This window comes from Gopherus evgoodei, chromosome 7, assembly GCF_007399415.2.
Source record: "Gopherus evgoodei ecotype Sinaloan lineage chromosome 7, rGopEvg1_v1.p, whole genome shotgun sequence".
NCBI classification, from domain to species: domain Eukaryota; kingdom Metazoa; phylum Chordata; order Testudines; family Testudinidae; genus Gopherus; species Gopherus evgoodei.
Window position 1 is genome coordinate 17474392 of NC_044328.1, and position 22835 is coordinate 17497226.

The 22835-nt window shown below is 40.4% G+C and overlaps 1 protein-coding gene across 3 annotated transcripts in view; it reads right to left on the minus strand.

Annotated features, from left to right (window-relative positions):
• Positions 1–269: 269 nt before the first annotated feature.
• The window catches only part of RGS10 (regulator of G protein signaling 10), a 29379-nt gene continuing 6813 nt past the window's right edge, over positions 270–22835 (minus strand). For all 3 annotated transcript variants that reach the window (XM_030570875.1, XM_030570876.1, XM_030570878.1), the window contains exons 2-5: positions 21108–21229; positions 19518–19604; positions 8747–8890; positions 270–4263 (exon numbers count right to left, since the gene is read on the minus strand). In XM_030570875.1, the coding sequence (XP_030426735.1) occupies positions 4117–4263; positions 8747–8890; positions 19518–19604; positions 21108–21229 (500 nt within the window). In that variant the 3' untranslated portion in view covers positions 270–4116. The remainder of the gene's footprint in view (positions 4264–8746; positions 8891–19517; positions 19605–21107; positions 21230–22835) is intronic.

Consider the following 22835-nt stretch of genomic DNA (forward strand, 5'->3'; position numbering starts at 1 on the left):
TGGACCCCTGCCCCCATTCAACCCCGTTCCCACCCTGACCGCCCCAATCCCTATCCACACCCCTACTCCCTGACCACCACCCCGAACTTCCCTGCCATCATCTATCCAACCCCCTCCCGCCTCCTTACCACACTGCACCAGTGACTAGCAGCGCTACAGCCGTGCTGCCCAGCTGGAGCCAGCCACACTGCCATCACACAGCTCAGAGCACCAGGTCAGGCCTGGCTCTGCAGCTGCGCTGCCTAGGAGCTCACATTCCCACTGCCCAGAGCATTGCGCCGGCGGCAGAGTGAGCGAGTTTAGGCTGCAGGGGAGGGGGGAAATCAGGGGAGGGGCTAGGGGCTAGTTTGGGCCAGGAGTTCGGGGGCCAGCAGGATGGTCCCATGGGCTGGATGTACCCTCAGGATGTAGTTTGCCCACCTCTGATTTAAAGGCTCTTAGACTTTATCTTAATAAAATAGTTATAGTTTCTATGCTGCAGCAATGAAAATTCCTGAACCTGCTGTCAAGACATTGTATTAATTATTATTAGTATTACTGTAGCACAGAGGAGTCCCAGTTATGGACAAGGTCCCATCATGCTAGTTGTTTTACAAGCACATAAACAAAATGGTCCCTGCCTCTCAACCCCAATTCCCCAGTTTAATGTGGTAGCCAGGTAGCATGTTTGAAACAAAAGGATGCAGGAGGAATGCAGTGGAATCAAGGAAAGGAACAGAGAAAAAGAAGGTGAGGTGCAAGAAGCACCTCATGGGGTTCATCAGTGACCCCTACTGCTATTTAATGAAAAGTGTTCTCTACCTCTGAAGGGAGTCCCAATCTAGCTATTTGCAAATCTAAAATGTCCCCATCATAGTAGTATCTTGGCCCCAGTCCTCCTCCATCACAGAAATGTTGGTGATGGGAAAGTGAGAGGACACAGGCTCTGAAGGCATGAATCTAGAAAACTGGCAGAGGGGCACATCATACACTGCAGCATCCTCCCAACTGGTATTTAAAACATTAAACAAGTTTCAACACACAGCTCTTATTTGTAAATGAGTCTCATTTTTAGTTCAGAAACATATGTGAGGGTAGCCACTGGGCAGGTTGGAAAGAGTTAGCTCTTATGATTCCCATGTATTTCAAACTGTGTCACTTAGAGAATTGGGATGGAGATGTGAAAGTTGCAGTCAGTCAGAATTAAGGTTTTATGCAGGTGGAAATTTACATTGTTTTAGATCCATGCAATTTGTATCAGCCTCTTACTGTATAAAAGGGATCTGGACATGTTACAAAATTAATACGGTAAGTAATATGCAGTACTAACCCAAACAAGATAACCCCAAGAAGAGTAAGGGAAGTTGACTGGAGAGCATCTCCCATCGATGCAGCACAGTGAAGACATTGGGTAAGTCAACTTAAGCTGTTGATTCCAGCTACGTTATTCACATAGCTGGAGTAGCGTAACTTAGATTGACTTACCCCGTAATGAAGACAAGTCCCCACAAGTGTGGGAAGACAGATACTTGCTCTGCAATGCTTGAGCTAGTGTGCTAAATATAGCAATGTAGCCGGGGTAGCCTGGATGTCCCACGTGAAAAGTTCTATTGATGGAAATTTCACGACTAAAGTTACAGCTGTGCATCAGTGTTTGTAGGATCAGGGCCTAACTTAGCTATTCCCAAGAGGTGTATCTAACATCACCTTTAATGTTTTGCTTGTTTGTTGTCTATTATTACTTATCTGTCTTGTCTTTTAGACTGCAAGTTCTTGGGGCAGGGACTGTGTACCACTTAGCATGATGGGACAGGTTCCCCCCAACTTGGGACCTTTCAGCACTACTCTAATGTAAATAATAATAATAATAATGAGAATTATAAACCAAAGTTCAAACTGTAAATGTTGGCAGATTTCATCTTTCCTGCGTTCCAGGGGCTTGGTTTGGGCCCATTACTCAAAAGATTTGACAGGATGTGGTGGTTACATAACCAAAATTATTTAAATTAAAAGATCTAGTATTATAACAGCTGGCTGCAGAGGGGGACTATAACTACTCGCCCAATCCCCAATGCAGCCAAGCATTTAAGCATGTGCTTAAGTACATTCTTATTCAACAAAGCAGTTAAATACGTGCTTTACTTTCAGCATGTGCCCATGTCCCACTGAAAACTGATGAATCATGGTCCTAAACCTTTGGTTCTGCCATTTATTTCTTTGTAAATATGATGGGTAAATGTACTCAGTGCATCCGACCTATAGCTCAGAAAGTGCAAATTGAAAGACTGCCCTCCTGCTCAATTCCCTAAAAATTAACAAATCTCTTTATCCCTGGATAAGTTTTCAGAACTCCCACTACCATTATATGAATGGATTAAGTGGGAGAAGAGACCACAGCAGCCATTTTCTTTAGACATAGGCTGTAAAGGTGGTTTAGACAGTGTCATATGTCATAAAGCTATATAGAGAGTTTTCCTCCTAGAAAATTACAACCTAGCCCTGGCTTTTAAGATGCTGATAGCAACAGTAATGTATAATATATAACTGACCTTCCTGAGAAAGAGAATTTTAAAATAATCAAAAGCTAATTGTGCAATGTGACTAGACAGCCCATAAATACAAGCTCAAGAAAAGCCTGCACTAACACGAAAAAAAAAGTAAATAGTGAGTGAATGTGAGTCAGAGCTAGACGACACATGGTGAAGCTTGTAAATAAAACATGCCAGCCAATATGTTCTCCCAATTCTAAACAGCAATTTAGTACCATAGTTTGGCATTGAATTAATGAATTCAAAAAATATAAACACATTAAACATTTATGCCAAAAATGCTTTTCAGTTCCAAAACTGTTCCAGACAGACAAAGAGAACTCTTTGGTGGAGATTTCCACCAGCATGTTCCTTTATTATCCTAACATTTCATCACTGCACATTGATCTTCTCAGGGCAGATATATACTGCCCTTCATTTCAAGCATGGAGTGGGAATTGCTAAAATCACAATGCGAATTCACAGTTCTGTTGGATTTTCCAACATCTGTGCATAGGAAATCCTGAAACACTTCTTGGGGGAAAACAAAATCAGGTAGTATGTGACCAAGTGATTTTAGCAAAGCCAGACTGAAAATGAAAACTCTTGTTTTGTGCCTCTCCAGAAGGATTCCTGGCAGCCAGGGCACAATTCCTCAGGAAGACTGGGAAAGACCTTATGCTTACTAGTACTTGCATGTGACTTCAGAATAAGTGTGCTACCTGGCTGAAGTGCTGAGCCCACCTGAAGATGTGATGCCCAGAAGTGGGCAACAGGTATCAGTTCTCCTATGGCTTTTTGAGTGCTTTGAAGGGATCCTTCCTATTTTGGTGCTTTTGTTCCATTATAGTTTAGGTGTTATGAAAACACAAGAGGTTTTATTGTGTTTTTAAAGTTGACATGTTGTTTCTGTCAAAGTTGGTGATTAGCCTCTGTCATCTGAAGAAGCTGACTGGCTGTTGTGGGAAACATCGTGAAATCAAAGAAATACAGTAATGAAAATTCTGACTAAAAAAACCCCAGCCTTCTGCTTCAAATAAAGGCAAACCCACACTTCTCAAAGTCAAAATTGAAATTGCCTTTCAAAGTCTCACAGACAGATTAGTTTCAAAGACGAGATTTAGGTTTGGCAGGACTGCAACTGGGTTTTATTAGGATTAACCCAACATGATACTGCCCCCTAATGGTAATCAATGTATGACTCATCCACAGTTTCAGAAATGCTACTCTGCACTGGCTCACAACAATTCACAAACGTACATACAGGATAGCTAAAAACAGAAGGCAAAGCAACTCTATCTTCCATTTCTCATGTATGTGATGCCTCACAAATACAGTGATTGGAAAACATTTTAATTTGTGAAATATGGGATGTAATTCATGCCACATATGGATACCTCAGCATTTTAGCCTAGGAAATGGTCTTTTCAAGAGTGTTTGGTATTGGCCATCATGCAAAAACAATTAGTTGTTCAAGCAATTAAGAAGGTAAATATCCCCTAAAAGGATTTTGTGCTTTTCAAGCATTAAATGCAACAGTTATAGACCCAAAGACTGTTCCTGAGAGATAGGTTATTTTTTGTTGCTTGTCTGAATGGGTTTCTTTGGATCATGTGTTGTAAATCCTTGAAGCTCTTTTAGCTACAGATTGAGCTTCCGATGAATTCTCTTCTTGTTCCTCGGCCCTCTTATGTTTTAAAAATATGTCTGACTTTAAGAAACGGCTGTAGCTGTCATACTTCATGAGATTGAATATCTGGGAAAGGGAAATGAAACAAAAGCAGTGACTCAAATAAATAGATCCTAAACCAGAAAGATAATAGGAAAGTTCTACAATTTTGTTCTGTCAGCAAATGCATACACTAAAAATGTATTGGCCAGAAAGCATGACATTAAAATAAATCTTATATACTCTAAAAGTGATTGTGTATGACGAACAGTATTATGAGGTTCCATGTTCATTAATGTCCATATCAAATTCGATCAGCCTATAGCCAAATGATGGTTTTCCTGCCTGAGAACACGGCAAAAGTAACCTGACGTTTGAAAGCTGGACTCTTACATCACCACCTGTAGTAAAGGGTCTGCAGCTGGCACTTAGTTACTAATTGTATATTATGTACAAGTGAGGACGTAACCCAGCTCCCACTCATAGCAAGGTCGGTTCTGCAGGGTCCCCAGGAGAAAAAACATAATGAAGATGGCATTCGGTCAGCACAGTAAAAAGGTGTGGCTCAGAATGCACAGAGGTGGCAGAACTGGATACATTCACCTTTCTGATCGTAACCACACTTGAATATCACAGTAGAGCCTGAGCGCACACACACAGCACTGAGATATTAACAAAAGAGCCTCTAAATAATTTAAGCAGACAAATGGCTGCAGGTGCAGATTGAAATAGCTGGCTTGTCCAACACTCCTGTAGCTTAGTGAACATCCATGACTGGCTTAGCCAATACTTGTTACTCACACAAGGGATGATCCCCTGGTTCCATTCGAGACGATGGAATTTTGCCATTGACTTCAGGGAGACCAAGATTTGACCCACAGTATGTACAGGGGCACAAGGCACTATATAATAATAAATATTTCACCTGAAAATTCTTCATGCTTTTTGTTTCAAAATAAGTATTTTATCCCTATTTCCCCACTACCCTTTTTTAGGTATTTTTGGGAGCTAGTCACATCGTCTTTTTTCTTCCAGATCTTCTAGTTCCCTGCCATTCTTGAACTCAGCTTCATCTTCCAACTCCGTTATTTTCTCCCTTCCTACTTCCATCTATTTCTAAGCAAACTCCTATAACTTACTTGGATTTTTACTACCACCACCAAAAAGTCTCTAGTGTTCTCAATTGTCTAGGTTGCGACTATTTTGCTTGGGCTAGAAAAGCTAGGGGAGAAAACAAATACTGCAAACCATAACTGCAAACCATAATTGAAACAAAACAAAAGCACAAGAGGAATTTTTGGATTCTCAGCTGCTTCAATACGTAGGGTTACAAATTCCATGTGTGGATAATTGAAACTTTAGCTTTATGGGTCTCATTTCTAAAATGTTTCAAACTGTTAATGCAACTGTAGCTTACTGCCTTGTAGAGAGAAAGCTTGTTCTTTTCACGTCTGCAGTAATCTTAGCTACTGAAAACCATCAATCACATAAAACATGTGTGTGTATGAGCTGTAATATCCTGCCTGTAAAATAAATAACACAGGGGCTTTCATACTAACTGTTGTTCATTTTTATATGTAAACCATATGAAACCTCTCTGCTTTAATTTAAATGCTAAATGGATTTAAAATGAATTTTAACTCAAGTTGGCTACCTCAAGGTAGAATGCTAGCAGTGACAAGGTGCAGTTAGTTTTAGTTTTGATGTGGCTAGTTGAGGTTAACCGTATACTTCCCACCTGCAGTTGACCTGGACTAGCTACATCAAGATAAAAATTACCGGTGTTGCATGTCCACTAGCATTCTAGATCGAGAGAGCAATCTGAATGTAAAATACACATTTTTTTAATGTGGTGAAGACACAGCCCATCAGAGGTTCATGAGCCAGAGTGTGGGACTTACATTAACAGACCCCTCCTTTTCATGGTGACAACAGGGCACCCACCTCTCATGGTGGGCAAATACTGTAAAGATCAAAACCAAGTTGGTAACAGTCCTGGAGTGTGACAACGACGCAGATTGCTGAGGTTTTTTTATAGACGTGCAGAAAGAGAGTTTTCTCTCTCTTTAAACTGAATGGATGAGATTCGTTGGCATCTCTGCACAGTACAGGTGCATGTACCTGGGCAAAGAGTTTGAAATTCACAAGGGTTCTATGAACCACTGAAGTCCCACTTCCCCATACTGAATAGCAGCCTTTGTGCTGAAGCTGTATCCAAATAACTACATACACAGGGCCAAATACTGATACTCTTACTAACATTTAATAGAACTTACCCCCACAAGAAGTCCCAGTGAAATCAATCGATTTACTTGAGAAGTAAATTGCTACTTGCCATGAATAAGGTCAGAGTCTGGCCTTCAAGCTGTGCCCTTTTATACTTTATAAACACAGTCATATCTCAGATTGTCCTTGTGGAGCAAATTATACCACTCCTTGTGACTTAATAAGGATTCAAGCCACAGAAGAGCATAATTGCTGCTGGAATACTATGTAGCAGGATCAGACAAAGGCTGCATTCCATACAGTGGAAATCTGCAGCAATCCCCAGATGTCCTGTGTTTAGTTTTAAAACATTTACAGACATTCTTGAGTAGCACATTAACGGGACTCCCCTCGAACCTGGTTTAGTATATCTCTAATTCATACTTCTTTGGCTGTTCCCATCTATGCATGGATCCCTCTGCTGAAATGGAGAACAGTTAAAGCCTTTTGTACTCTCTCCAATTTCATTGTTACAGTCATGTAATCACCTACTATGTATAGTAACATCGGGGTTTACAAGGACACTTCCTTTGCCATCTCTCCTAAATCAAACAGATTCTTCCATGAAAGATTTTGCTTTCTTACACTGAAATTGGGCTTTAGACATTTCCATTGTTAATCATTTGGAATCCACTTCAAAGGGAGCTGAACCTTTGCTCTTCAGCCCACTTCAATACCTGACAGATGCATTCAGCATGGGATGTTAACTCTGTTAAATATGCTGTTTAAATCAAAGAACTGCTTTGCTGTAAAAGACATGAGCCAAGGGGAAAATACAAATACTCAAAAGTCCCGAGGAGGGTGCAATTGGAAGTGGCAATGGCCATACTCTTTGGAAGCTGCAGATGAGAGTCAGTGACTCCACAGACTATGGCAAAGTGGGTTAAAAAATGAAGAGAACCTGTCTCCAAAGTGGACAGCTACAAAATTCTGCCCAAAGTTTTGCATTGCCAGATGAGCTGGGATTGGAATCCTAGGAACGAGCCCTCTCAAGCTCTGAGGAAGTTCAGATCTGCATTAGCAGATCCAAACCCTTCCTCGAGCTATAGAGATTTTTGGATTGGGACATAGAGGCTCACTTCCCAGCTCAGCCCCCCTCTCTAAAGCACAAGGAGATGAGAGGGGGTATTCCAGGACATCTGTCCCATTTTGAGTCAATGAGCAGATGAAATCAACCAAGGAGAAAAGTCCTGAAGCAAACTCCAGCGACCACAAGGCAGCCAGTAACAGAATTCATTGTTACTGAAATCAGCATCACTAGTGTCTCAGTCTAAGTGAGTGCACAGCAAAACATGGGCATGAAATCAGTCAGCTGATGGGTTCTCCAGATTCTGACAAAAAACACAGAGGCAAATCCTATCGAGCTTTCACTGAAAGCCCCTTCAGCGGAACAGGTGGGGGCATCATATTCTGGGAGTGTGGCAGAGGTGGGGAGAAAGGATGGTGACACTTCACACAGCCTCAGATACTCACTCCTGCATGATAATTATTTCAGCAGAAGTAAACTCCACGAAGCACCTCTCCATGCCTGATGGGGATGGGACTCCTCCACTTCCACCTTCCATGCATCTGCTAAGTGCCCAGCCCAGGAGCTGGACTGAGGATTTGATCCATAACAAATGCAGAGTGGCATGCAGTCACCAGCTCCCAACTTTATTAAGGAACCTTATGCTATCACAGATGGCTTATGAGTTTTCCCTGAGCGAGGGTTGCAGCAGCAGGAACTCTGTAGAGATTGCACAATGTATAATGTTCCCTATAGGGTATGGAATGCAGTTGAGAAGAACAAAGAATTTAGCAAGCTGTTTATTCTTAGAGCTTTTCACTGTCATTTTTTAAAAGCTAACTAGGCCAGAATAGACCTACCTGGAGCCTGGGCTCTTCTGTGCTAGCCAGTATGCGGGCAGTGTCCTCTCCATCACACTGATAGGCTGCCAGAGCAGGACTCCTCTGCCCCACTTTGCCTCATTCATCTTCCCTCAGATTAAATTCTGTCCTTTGAAGTGCCCAGGTCAGCAAGCCACCACACAGTACAGCCCATGGCATCCAACCCTTCATTCTGCCCTGAGTCCAGTGAGCGTGCATCCCTGTGTATCTTGTAAGACCATTTGCTTTCATACATACATGGGAGCTCATTTTACCAGTTAGTTGGCAATGTGCATGCTCTGGCAGAACCGACACTATATACAACAACAGCCCAGGCCCTATAATCCCACACCTCCCTATCCCCGCCACCTTCATTGCATCCTTCCACACCAACCATAAATATGTCCTCAAGTGAGCAGGGTAAATGTAATAACTTTACCTGGTCCTGCAGCTTTTGAAACATTAGTGGGTGAGGTTCTTCCAATATTGTCTCATTCAGACGGGATTGCCCTTCAACATTGACTTGGCAGGAAGCTTTACTGGACAGGAAAGTCATGTAAATTTCTTTAGCTTTTTCTTGCATCTGTGAAAGGTCAAATATTTACAATGGGAACATGTAACTTTGCCAGAGTCCTCCTTCAAGACATGCTAACAGCATGTGAGATGCCTCTATCAGGGGCAACATCTTAGAAATAAGGTATTTAGTCAAAAGAAAGGAAGTATGCAGTAAGTCAGTCTTTTCATGTACATTCTGGCTGGCATTTCCAAAGAATCACAAGGGAGTTAGTTACCCAGATCGTATTTGGGGACCTAACTCCTTTAGGTGCCTTTGACTATCCCAGCTCCTGATGTCTGTTCTGAAACGTTTATGATTAAATACAAAGGACTTGATTCTCCTCTCACTTACACAGGTGTAAATCAGGAATAAAACTGGCAGGAGAGGAGAATCAGGCCCCAGAATGCTACATCATGCAGTAAATTCTCTTTCCTCTTTGTATTGTAGAAAGAAACAGCAAAGAGAGCAACCAACAGAAATCATATACTTGTGGCCACACTATATCTAACACTGACATATACATCATTTCATTCATTACTGAGGAAGAGGAACTCCTTCATGAAGGCCCAATCCCGCAACATGCTGAGTGTTTATTGACTTTAATGGAGCTGACAGAGCTCAGCACTTCATTCAAGAAGTCAATACCTTGTAATGATCAAGCCCTGATCATTCAATTATGTAACTGCACAGAGAGGGCTTACCACTGTAGCTGAAGAGGTTAGGTGTGGCTTATTTGAGGTAATTTATTTTTCATCATTTGCTCTGACTGCAACATAGGTTCTGTTTCAGTGGCCTCTCTCTCATAAAGCAGGATAATAAAGATAATGCTTAGCACTCATACAGCACTCTTCACTTCAAAGCACTTTATAAGGACCCCAATCCTGCTCCCACTGAAATCAATTACAAAACTCTCCTTGCTTAGGAAGTTCATGGAAGCAGATAAAAGAATGAGCACAGTGGGAGACTATATTATTTTAAAGCCACCTGAGATGTAAATCTCAAACTGGTGTTCTAAATTTTTCATGCTTAGAGCTGCATACCAGCAGACACTAGAAGATAATTAGCAATGGGTAACCATAAATATTCTGTATTGTTATTTAATGAGGAACAGTATTCATAGAGCAGCACAAGCCAGAACACTGCATCTGTGATGGGAAGTGAGACTGAAGAGGAAAGCACTTAAACCCTTGGCCAGGAACAAATCACCGAAATACTTTTATGTTTTACAGTTCAGAATAGACATGTGGGGATAATTAAAAAAAAAAAAAACCTATACATGTCTGACTATCTTAGTGTGTTCCTAAGGTCTAAAGAATTAACCCTCTCACAGCTGATAGCACGCACGCATTGTGCAGCAGCCTTTTTTTTTAAGAGACTATTCATCAGGAGCATGAAACCTTAGGATATAACAGATACAGTAACTCACACTGAAGGAGTATTTTGGGGAGCCATACTGCCCAGGGCTGTGATCTTTGTCAATTTCACACTAAAGAGGGTAGGGTCACTCAGGCCTGCTCTCCATGCATCTGAAGAAGTGGGGTTTTTACCCATGAAAGCTTATGCCCAAATAAATCTGTTAGTTTTAAGGTGCCATCAGACTCCTTGTTGCTTTTACTGATATAACTATATCCATTAGATGTGGTTTTTAACCAATACAATTATATTGATATAAACCCTACTGGAAATGCAAGTATACTGGTATAAAGGTGCCTTTTACAAGGATAACTTATTTCACTTCCTCAACCAGAATAAGCAATACCAATAAAACACTTCTATATCAGTAAAACCTCTTCTACACTGGAACAGCGAAGGTAGATAACTTTAATCACATCAGTATAGTTAAAGCAGCAACATTTTCTAATGTAGAGGAGCCTTTGAGGCAGGGGCAGTCAATTATTTTTTATCAAAGTCCAAATTTCTTAGTCAAGGTATAGTCAAGGTCCAGACTCCGGAGAAAATAATAATAAAAAATAACAATAATGGTGATAATAAGTAAATAAAAAGATTTCAGAGTCCACTGAGAAGTGTCTGGTGATCTGGATTTGACCCACGGTCCGCCTATTGATGACCCCCTGCTTCAGGGTATACCTACGCTGCAGCTGGGAGGTGTGATTCCCAGTGCAAGTAGACAGATTCATGCTACCTTCACTTGAGCTAGTGTACTAAAATGGCAGTTTGGATGTTGTGGCACAGGCAGCATTCCAGGCTAGCCACCCAAGTCCAAGCTCACCTGATTCCCTGGATCCCAGCTTAGGTGGCTAGCCCAACTGCAACACCTACAGTGCTATTTTTAGCATGCAAGCTTGAGTGAAGTTACTGTGAGTCTGTCTATCTGGGCTGAGAATCACAGCACCCAGCTGCAGACATGCCCTCAGAGACCTTCCAGGAAAACCACTGCTGAGCAGGAAGTAAGGAAGCGATGTCAGTGATTCAGTAGATGGCACTCTTCCATCCTTCTGTGTGTCAGCTGGGTGATAAAAAAGAACTGTGTTTCTTATAAATAAGATTTAAAACTGAGATCTTACTCGTGTGGTCATTAAAGATCCCTTGGAACTTTTCATTAGTATACATGTGCTTGCCCCACTGTCCTGGCCAAATTCCAATTTGGACAATAAGGTTTCTGTCTACAGAAATCCCCCTTGCTGTTTCAAATGGATATAATATTCCTCTTTACTTCCTTTCCCAGAGTCAAGTTCTGCTCTCAGACACATGAACGGTTCCCAGAAGAAATAACTGGGGAACCCCAGATGTTCATCAGAAGCTAGACTCTGGTATTTAAACTGTTATTTAGCATTGCTGAGCTCTGTTTAACCATTGGCACGTTCCAGCCTAGAAGTGGCAGCAGAGATTCCTGAACATATGAAGTTTGCAAGGTGCTTTGAGACCCTTTGAAATGAAAGGTGCTATATATATTTCTGCTACCATACGCAACAGGAGAATCTTCACTGTAGCATTTTGCTAAATTTTTCCCATAATTGAAAAGTAAAAAGATTCCATATGATTGTATAGTTCTTAGTCCCTATCTGTGTTTAGTTTTAAAGTGCATTTGAAAAGGAAGAAATATTTTAACATTATGAGCAGATACAAAAGGTCTTGATGTTTGTTTGTTTTTAAATCATGAACACACAGCAACTGCACACAACCGATTCTAATGAAATGCTCACCCTTATTTTTAATTTAAAAAAATGTTGTTAATTAAACAAGAATCAGTTTTGATCAATAAAATAATAGTGTCCAGGTGCCAGAAGAAGTGTACCAGGCACTAGTGGTGGGGCTTTCTGTTATTGTTTTTAACATATTTTTAAAACTGTTGAGTTGTTTGAAAGCTGGCCACTGAACGTAACAATACTTCTACTTAAGAACACTAATCAGCATTTATATAGCACATCCGGTGATCAGCTTTACTGACATTAACTAATTAACAGAGGGGTGACTATAAAAAAAAAAGAGTTAATGTGGAAGAGGTATTGAAAATGACACTGCATGAGTCATCAGCCCAATTGTGGAGGGCACTGATGGTGACAAGCTGAGGAGAGGTAGCATGACCCTCAATTAATGAATATAAGCAGTAAAGGCATTTCAAAAACTTTTTACCAGCGCATTTATGTAATCATCATCCTGACGTTATTCAGACTTGTCCAAAGCCAAATTATGCTACAGATTGACACAAGAGGTCATAATAATATTGTGTCATAGAGAGATGCTTTTAAGCCATTTAGGCTACTAGGGGGGTCTGAACTCACCTGGAGGGTGTCTGTGCACGAATTTGCAACAGTTTGGTTAACCAGCCTGTGTGTGTGAACGCTTTAACCAAAAAACAAAACAAAACAAAAAAACCAACCATTATTCCGCTTTAGCTTAATTTGATAAAGAATGGGTTTAATCTAAATCGAAATAAGTCTGGTTTAAACCAAAATAAGAGTGTCCACACAGCCTTCAGTGACAGTTTAAACTGGTTTTTAAATGACATCATAAGTTAAATCAGAGCAGGTGTGTGTAGAGAAGCCGTCGGAAAAGACAAATATGTAAAATGTGGTGGGAGATGACTTTAATAAATTTTGAATACACAGATGTAGAAAAATAGGGACAAAAGACTTAGGTGGCTAAGGAAGGAAAGAGCAGGAAAGTCTCATTCTTTGAAATTTTTTAACAGTTGTGGGACTGATCCAAAGCCCATGGGAGTATTTCCCCTTCTCACTAATGGGCTTTGGATACGGCCCTATAAGAGTATGAACTGGACTTCTTAATTTATAGTGAAAACTACTGCCCAAGGGGTAGGGAATGCAAGGTACCATCCTGCCACATTAGGCATTTCAATACACATGAAGGAGCAGATCAGGCTATCAGTTAAAGCCCTGGGCTGAGTGCCAGGAGTCCTGTTCCTGGTTCTGCCACCAGCTTGTTGTGTTCTCTTCGAATTTTAACATTGTAAGCCAGTGGCATTTATTTGCAACTCTCATTCTGTCCTAAACGTTTTTGCCTGTGAACAGTATTTGTTGTGAGAGAAAACACTGCAAATTATATAGGGCCAAATTATGGCTACTCCAGTGTCTGTGGCAGGGCACTAAAAGAGGAAGGCAAAAGACACTGCTGTGCACGAATTTAGCAGCTGGCATCCTTCCGGTAGAGGGTAGGAGGCTCCAGTGGTGCCAGCTAGACACACTGTCCTCGCCCACTAGACACACTGATAAGGATAGGCAAGGTTACGATGTAGGAGCATATGTAGTATTTGTTACAGAAGGCAGTAACTGTTGCTTGTGAGCATACTTTCCACAGTACGCCTGGAGATACCATGCCAGCTCCTGGTCTCTGCAGGCATAATGTCTCCAGTAGCTGTTGCTAGTAAGGCAGTACACCTCCTCAAACCTGCCTCTGACCCCTAGTACCGCAGGACAGGCCCCATTTGACAAGAAAATAGGCCCAAAAGGCTAGGACTCAGGGCTACCTCAATCAGCATATAGAATAATGGACATCCATGGAACCGAGTGTGTTTACTGAATAGGCCAGGTGTTGGCCTAAGGATTACAAATTAAAAAGAAACCCAAAATAATTCTGTGAAGAGGAGACCTCCTTGGGTAAGAGACAATAGTCTGCAACTGTGTTAAAAAAAAAAAACCACAGCAGAAGGGACAAGATTTATCCTCCACTGAGGATGGATGCAAGCTAATGGTGTGGCTGTCTCGGGAAAAGAGGCTCACAGCCCCACAGTAAAGCACTGGTCTGCAATATTTTATTAGACATGAGAGTATCTTGTTAATTAAACCTAAGCTCTAGCATGCATGTTATGATTTTATTTCATATGTAACAATTTATTTCCAATGTTCTACTTACTATTACTTGAATCTGTATGCCTTGTTAAATAACCCTATGTTCGATTTCACTGTAAACACACCACAGCCTACGGCTACCCTACAGCCTATGTCGGCATAACTTATGTCACACAGGGGTGTGAATAAACCACCCCATAGTGACATATGTTACATCGACATAATCACTTGTGTGCACAGTGCTATGTCGGCGAGAGAGCTTCTCCCACCAACATAGTTTCTGCCCTCTCTCTGATCAGCTTAGAGCGTCTTCACCAGACACGCTGTAATGGCACAGCTGTGGCCCTACAGCACTGAATGTGTACACATACCCTAAGTGTTGTGTGTTAAGCGGAGTGGTGATCTGAGGGGAACTGGTAAGCTGGGTATCCTGCTTCTTGGAAGCAGCAAATCTGTGAATACCAAGGCCTTGACACTCCAGGGAGTCATTCAGAGGGCTCAGTGTTGGAGTGGGGCTTATTGCTAACCTGCAGAGTGACAGTGAGGGCCCCAGCAGAGACAGATAAGGCCTCCTCACACTAAGGGCACATTGTGGCAAGGTGCCTCACAACTCTGAGTATCCCTGGGAAGCATCATATTAGCATAATATATAAATTAACTCCCTCACTGATGTAGTATTACAGTGATTGCTGCAGTAATAACTTTCAGGAGACAAATTAGTGTTTCATGCTATAATAAACACTGTACAGAATGATTTCTATCTTTAAAGTTTCTGTTTAATTCTGTAAAGCAGATAGCAGATTGATCGATCTGCAATAACTTTCAAACCCTACTGAAAATCCATAATGTATTATAATTCTTCTAGCCTCCAGAAGCTTTGTTACTGTTAGACTGCTGACAGCATACATTGCATAAAAACTGGTACTGAATAATTGAAGGTAAATGGGAACTAGTTAATCATTGTCCATTCAATATGGCAATTCATCTGAGGAGTCACTGCACTATTATCTCTGTATGTCGGTTTACCATTTCCTGTGTCTGTGTGCCCAGTCCTAAAACAGAAACAATGAAAAAACTATGTGGATTATTTTATAAAGGAAAAAAGTGTCATCATCCCACTGCAAAATCCTACAGAAGGACTTTTCATGCAGTATCCATCTTAGAATACAATTTGATACCTGTTTAAGCTACAATGGAGGATACCTAACTCCTGAGCAGGGCCTGGGCCACTGTGCATCATACAGTCAGAAAACATCTAGCCTGTGTGAAGAAAAAGATACTCCCTATTTGCGAACCAGCTGCAATGCCAGATCCACATCCACCAGTGAAGAAAGTAAGTTCTCTTGGAAGAAGAGGGAAGGGAACCAGCATATCTAGACACCAGGCCTTATATACTGCACATACCATACCAAAGTGATATTGTGCACAGTGGGTTACTTTCAGCACTGATTTGTAATAACAAGGACCGAACAGGTGCTATGTGTAATGGCTTTTGTGCCAAGGCTAAATTAGGCCCCGCGAGTCTTGTCTTGCAATTAGCATGCTGAGGAGAAGACAGGGCACAGACAGCTTCTCAACCATGTGGACAACAGCCAGGCAGAATGCTGCCACTTGTGTTAGGAAGGCTTGAAGTGAGAGCTAATTAATGTACCCAGTGCCAGTCTATCTAACTTAAATAGCTGCCATCATGGTAATATCTGAGCAGCTCCCACATATTCATAGCTTCCAAGCTCTGAAGGTATCACTGTGATCATCTAGTCTGGTCTCCTGTATAACACAGAGAACTTCCCCAAAATAATTCCTAGAGCAGATCTGTTAGAAACACAACCAATCGTTATTTCAAAATTGTCAGTAATGGAGACTCCACCACGACCCCTGCTAAATTGTTCCAATGGTTAATTATTCTCACTATCAAAAATGTACACCTTATTTCCATTCTGAATTTGTCTAGTTTCAACTAACAGCCATTGTATGGTGTTACAGGTGAGTCTCATCATACTCTGGGGCTACGTTCCTCTGTCAGCGCATAAAGTGAAAATCGCTTATAGTCAAAATTACATTGAGTGTAATGGTGGGCGGAATCGCCCGCACTACAGGTACAGTATTAAAATTGTTATTTTTCTCTCTTTTTTTTTTTTTGCTTTTGCCGACCGCACAAAGCTAAATTTGCGCACGTTAAATGGGCGTAAGATGAGACTCGCCTGTATATCTTTCCGAAAGACTGAAGAGTCCATTATTCAATATTTGTTCTCCATGTAAGTACTTATAAACTACAATCAAATCACTCCCTAACTTTTTCTTTGTTACGCTAAATAGATGGAGCTCTTTGAGTCTATGGCTAGGTATGTTTTCTCATCCTTTAATCATTCTGATTGCCCTTCTCTGAACCCTCTCCAATTTATCAACATTCTTCTTGAATTGTGGACCCTGGAACTGGACATGGTAAAATAGCAGCAGTTGCACCAGTGCCAAACCAAGAGGTAAAATAACCTTTCTACTCCTTCTTGAGATTTTCCTGTTTATGCATCCTTCCTGGGATAGCATTAGCTCTTTTTATCACAGTGTCACATTGAGAGCTCATGTTCGGCTCATTATCCACCACCACCTCCAAATCTTTTTCAGGGTCACTGCTTCCCAGGATAGTGTCCCCCATCCTGAAAGTCTGACATACATTTTTTGTTCCTAGATGTTTACATTTAGCCATATTAAACTGCATACTGTTTGGTTCCAACTAGTTTGCCAAGTGACCTGTCCTCTTCATTATTCGCCTCTCCCCCTATTTTTGTATCATCTGCAAACTTTATGATTATTTTATGTTTTCTTCCAGGTCATTGATAAAAATGTTAAATAGCATAGGGCCAAAACCCAATACCCATGGACCCCACTGGAAACATATCCACATGATGACGAGTCTCTTTTTACTGTTAAATTTTGAGTCCTATCAGTTAGTTTTTAATCCATTTAACACGTACCCTGTTAATTTTATATTAGTGTAGTTTTTTAATCAAAATGTCGTGCAGTATTAGGTCAAATCCTTTGCAGAAGTCTAAATATAACATCAACACTATTACTTTAACAGACTTATAATCTCATCAAAGAAAGATATCAAGTTAGTTTGGTAGGATATATTTTCCATAAACCCATGTTGATTTGCATTAATTACATTGCCCTCCTTTAATTCTTTATTAATCAAGTCCCATATCAACCACTCCGTTATCTTGGTCAGACTAACAGGCATATAATTACCATGGTCATCCCACTGACTCTTTTTAAAAATTAGCACATTAGTTTTTTTCCAGTCTTCTGGAACTTCCCAGTGCTCCAAGACTTAGTGAAGATCAACATTAATGATCCAGCAAGCTCTTGGATGCAAGTTTTTGGGACCTTCTGATTTTACAATGTCAAACTTTAGTAGCTTGTTTCACATCCTGCAGAGATACTAGCAGAATGGAAAGAGTGTTATCATCACCATATGATGAGACTATATCATCTGTTTTTCCTCAAATACAGAACAGAAATATTTAAAATAGAAACAAAAATCATTCCCCCCTCATCCCAATCTCTCTCCTTTCCAGACTATAGGAAAAACAACCTGATTAGTTGTTTCCGTTTTGAGTATGTCCATCTATATGTGTATGCATAGACCTTACTGAGGGACAACCAAGCCCAAGATATTACTTCTGTGTAGTTCTAGGCATAGTGAGGTCTGTTGTTGAGTTGGTTGAAAAATGTGTTTCCTTTGCTGCAGAAATTCTTTTGGCAGAAATTTGAATACTGAAAAATATTTTGGTTTTCAGTTGTAAATTTTTTCTTTTTATGACAAATCAAAATTTCCTGTGGAAAGCAGACATAAGAACAGCCATACTGGGTCAGACCAAAGGTCCATCTAGACCAGTACCCTGTCTTCCAACAGTGGCCAGTGCCAGGTGCCCCAGAGGGAATGAACAGAACAGGTAATCATCAAGTGATCCATCCCCTGTCACCCATTCCCAGCTTCTGGCAAACAGAAAAACTCTGCACAAAAAACTTAATTTTGCTGAAAACCCAATTTTCCACTAAAAAAGAGTTCTACGGGAAAATTTTCAACCAGCCTTGATCCATAGTCATTCCTGTGTCTTGTGGGAGCAAACATCATAGTCTAGATCCAGCCTTGACTTACACCTGCAAGACTCCCTCTGAAGGCTAACAATTTCATGGTACTGAGGGTACCATGGGGATGAGACCTGTGTCCCCATTCCCTCCTATTTCTGATGGTTGCCGGCACACTGGGGAGTGTACAATGCACCTTTCTAGATTAGGTGTAAAGAGTTCTGCTCAGCAAACTCCCTAGCGCTATCTCCCTGCAGAGTACCATCACTTGGACTATCCAGCTGCAAAGTGCTCGTCCAGCAACAAAGGCCATAATTTAGCCTTTGATGGCCTGATAGAAAGTCTAAAGCTGGGATTCTCAAAGAGGCCTAGGGGAATTAGTCACCCAGCTCCCACTGACAGTCAATAGCATTTTGGCATCTAACTTCCTTTGGATGTCTCAGCCTAAAACATTAATCAAATTACATGTATTAATTGTCGAAACATTCTCCAGTATTTGCAGGAGCAAAAAAGAGAAAACCAGTAAACATTTCAGGCCTGATTCCACATAACGTGCTTCTGATCCCACAATCAGAAAATGCAATTAGACCCCTGTGCTTATGTGAATCCAATTGCAGGATTGGCACCTATGCAGCATAAAGAGGTCATGATTAGAGCTGACCAAAAAATATTCAACAGAACAGTTTTCTGTCGAAAATGTAATTCAGTCAAAATCTAAACAAATCACAGGAATATGCTAATTTTGAAGAAATTTTTGAGAGGGGTAAAAGTCTAAATAAATGATTTCCACTGTTTTGGTTCCATAATGTCAAAACATCTCATTTTGAGACAGTAAAATGTTTCAACTTTCTTGTTTTTATTCATTTTATTTAAATTTGTATATGGTAAAATAATTAATTATATGTATTATATATCAAATATTAAATATATTATAATACAGTTTATATTGTAAAGTTACACCATTATTGAAACAAAACATGTTTAGCTTTATCAAAAAACAATGATTAGACATTATCAAGACAAAACATTTCAGTGGTTCCAAATTGAATTCTTTTGGAATTTTGGTTTCACAGGAAATATCAATTTTGGTTTTCATTCTGATTCAGAATAAAATTTGTTTTACTAGCTAGCTACAATGAGCTCTAGTTTTAATGATTTCTGATACATTCCTTCAATATATTTGTCTGCACGTACATGAAATACAGCTAACTAACTAGGTAAGTAGGAGACAGGTTATAACCCCTAATGCTACCATGGAATCTTTTTTAACAGGTAAAGTTTAATTTTGAAGGAAATACCTGTTTCTTGTCTTGCGTTTTCTTAAATTCTTCACATGCTAACCAGAACAAAACATTTTCTTCACTAAATTCTTTCTTTAAAAATTCCTGGGGAAAGAAAAAAAAAGTAAAATGTTAGGGTCTGATTTTTCAGATGTTTATTTCCCCTCCCACTATTAGTCTGTAGAAACTAGATGCTCTTTGGGCCCAGGATTGTCTTTTATTATTTTTTTGTACAGCACAAAATGAGGCCACCACCTAGGGAGCAACAGGTGCTACTGGACTATAAATAAACAACATATTCAATGTTTTAAAAAATACAATCCATAAGAACTAGCCTATCTAAATTCTAGTCTTAAATTCTGTCAACCAGCTAATGAGAGGAATGTATCTATTATCATTAAATAACTTGATCAATTTAAAATTGTTATTCAAAAAGAACACAGGAAATACACAAATTCAGTAGTAATAAGCATAAAGATCTGTTTTAAGGAGCTTCATAGATCACTTGTGATTCTAGTCTATTTTCATTTGACATTCTTTACCGGCAAAAACTGCAAATGAAAGTGCTTCTAAACATGATCATCAGTAACAATAAATTATCTTAAAGTAAATTAAATCAAAAGATGTATTTGCACTCTCCAGACAGTGTTTAAACAAACCACATTCCTCCTAAAGCGAAGCATTTTTTAAAATGGAAAATATATATATATTTAACATGTGTATAAAAACAACGACTGAAATATTTATAGTTCTGGGATGTTCAATTTTCACTGTCAAATGTGAAAAAAGAAAGATTAAATTATTTGCTGGTACCGGGAATTCTAAAAGCATTTGGATCAGTCTAGTAACAGTAGTAGCACTTTCCAGAGTGGTCTTGTATAAAATCATTTCACCGCAGCCTCTGGGTTTGATTGTGCAAATCATTACTCAAGTAAATAGTTTTTATTTATGCAAATAGTTACGCTGATTACTAGCATGATAAAAGGCTTGCAAGACTGAGGGCTGATGGGCCACCCCCAACATACTTGAGTCACAATCCTGCATTGTGATCTTTGTGGGCAGGCTGCTGCTCCCACACGGAGCCCTACTGAAATTAAAGGAGCTCTGCTCAGTTCACCTGCCCAGGTCACAATGCAGGATCAGGCCTGTACTCAGTTACTCTTGCTCAGTTGCGGTCATTGGAATAATTTATATGGAGAAAGGTTACAGGATCAGGCCCCAGTAGTGGATATTACATGACAGGAGACAGTAATATTTCAGAAAAGACCAAGTTTCCTTCTGCTCCATTACTTAGCCCACTGTGGCTTTCTAACCCTTACTCCTGTCGTACCCATGACATTGCCTGTCATCTGTTCTCTGGTTAGAAAGGTGCAACCAGTCTTTTTCCCTGTGCCCAAGGATAGGCTGTTGGCAGAGGATACCATGTGAAAAGCATAGCAAATGCCCCAACTCAACTATTCTGTCACCAATGCTTAATTCACACATCTAGTTATATACAAATGTATATACCCTTATGCCATTGGTACATCACCATTATTTAATGCGGATACATATTAAGCGTCAAATGCTGTTTAAGTCTATGCAAACATTAATAGTTAAGATAGCAACCCTAAATCGTTTCACTCCTTCTGGATCTTCTAGGAGGTTCTCTAGTGACGTAGTCCATCTTGAGGTTCCTTTTAGGGTTTGTTGGCTGCTGCCGCCTGGTTTGCCATCACTGTCATTAATCTCTGAAAAATAAATACACCAGCTTTAAAACAATGAACAGTCTCACATGCATTTCTCTGATCCCATCACTACCTTCCTCAACCCCTTCAAGTCATAGCTGCTTTCTTAAAAGGAGATGTGATTGCACTGAAAAGAAACATGTATTTTTCCATTCTGCATCGTCTCGAAGAGCTTGTCTTCGCTGCTACAGTTTGCTCAGAGTTAGTACAATCCAGTTACTCCACTCACACCAACCTGATTCGAGTGGAGCGACCACACTGCAAACACCACTCAGGCTAAAAAGAGCTATTTGATTAGCAGCTGATGCGCTCTTGTAACTCCTGCTGTGGCATCCCCACAGCTTTACAAGTTCAAGCATCAGCAGCACTCAAGGTTCAGCCCACCCTGACAACCCAGTTAATGAGCTAGAATAGAAATTGTTGTGTGTGGATGGGGGTCGGGCTGGGGACAAAACCTCAAGCTAACCCTGCAGTGAAGGCAAAGCCTAAGAAATGTAAAAGCTGCTTTACAATCAGGGAACTCAAGAGCGGATAATGTCATTGTCTTATCTGAGTTAATTTGCCTTATGGACATGTAACATTACTACCAGGGCCTCAGCTGTAAAAGGGCTGCGAGCTTGTTTCTGGCACTGTCAGTGCTATTGGCTGGTTTAGATCACACACATCGAAGTTATGAGACAAATCTTGGTAAGCTGCCTAGATGAGATTTCTTTTAGAAATGAACACTCCCATGATAGAGTCGGGGCCACAGATGGAGAAAGAAAAGCGATGCTTTGTTTAGGAGGTGATGAGGCCTACAGATCAAACCATTTTACTGGGAGGGCAGCTAGACAGGTAGTGGAATGGTCTCGTACAGTCTTGGAAGACACATACTGTCTGGCAGTTTACTTTTGATTTTCTAAAGTCAACTGGAGTTTTGCCTGAATAAAGAGTGCAGGGTTGTATCCGACTAATACGCCAGACAGCATTCTCACAAATGTTCCGAAGTCTGAGGAGAAGCAAGAGATGGTCTAACTGCTGAATCGACATCTGACTGACTAACAAGAGATGGCTTTATTAAACCGCAGGCTGCTGAGGCCAAATAGAAACAAATTCTTCACTGGCTACCATTCAGCAGTCCTTCTTCTTGGAAGGGCTCCGAGTATTTTACTGCTGAATTGAAAAGCTTTATAATAAACACAGAGCGAGTGTGATCTTCCATTCGCTGCATGCCCAAAACTTCCAATAAAGACAGTGGGAGTCTTGGCCATTCAGGTCAGTCCTAAAACCCTATCTAAGATTGCTAGACATTATAAGATTGGGAGTCTAATTACGCACTCCTTGCACACTCAAAACCCCACTGTAATCAATAACGCTCTTACTTAGGTCACCTTATTAATAATAAATACAAAAGGGCATTTGTGATTGAAACTACACAAGTAGTGACCAATCCTGCTCATTTTTTCACCAAAGTAGTCCATTGAAGTCAATGGGACTATTCATGTAAGGAATTTGAACAGGATCAGACCCCTATTCTATTAACAGTTTGGTATCGCATTTCTATTTATTGGCATGTTTATTTTTATAAGTCCTTCATTTCACCTTAACAAAGCCACTGTTCAAAAATATG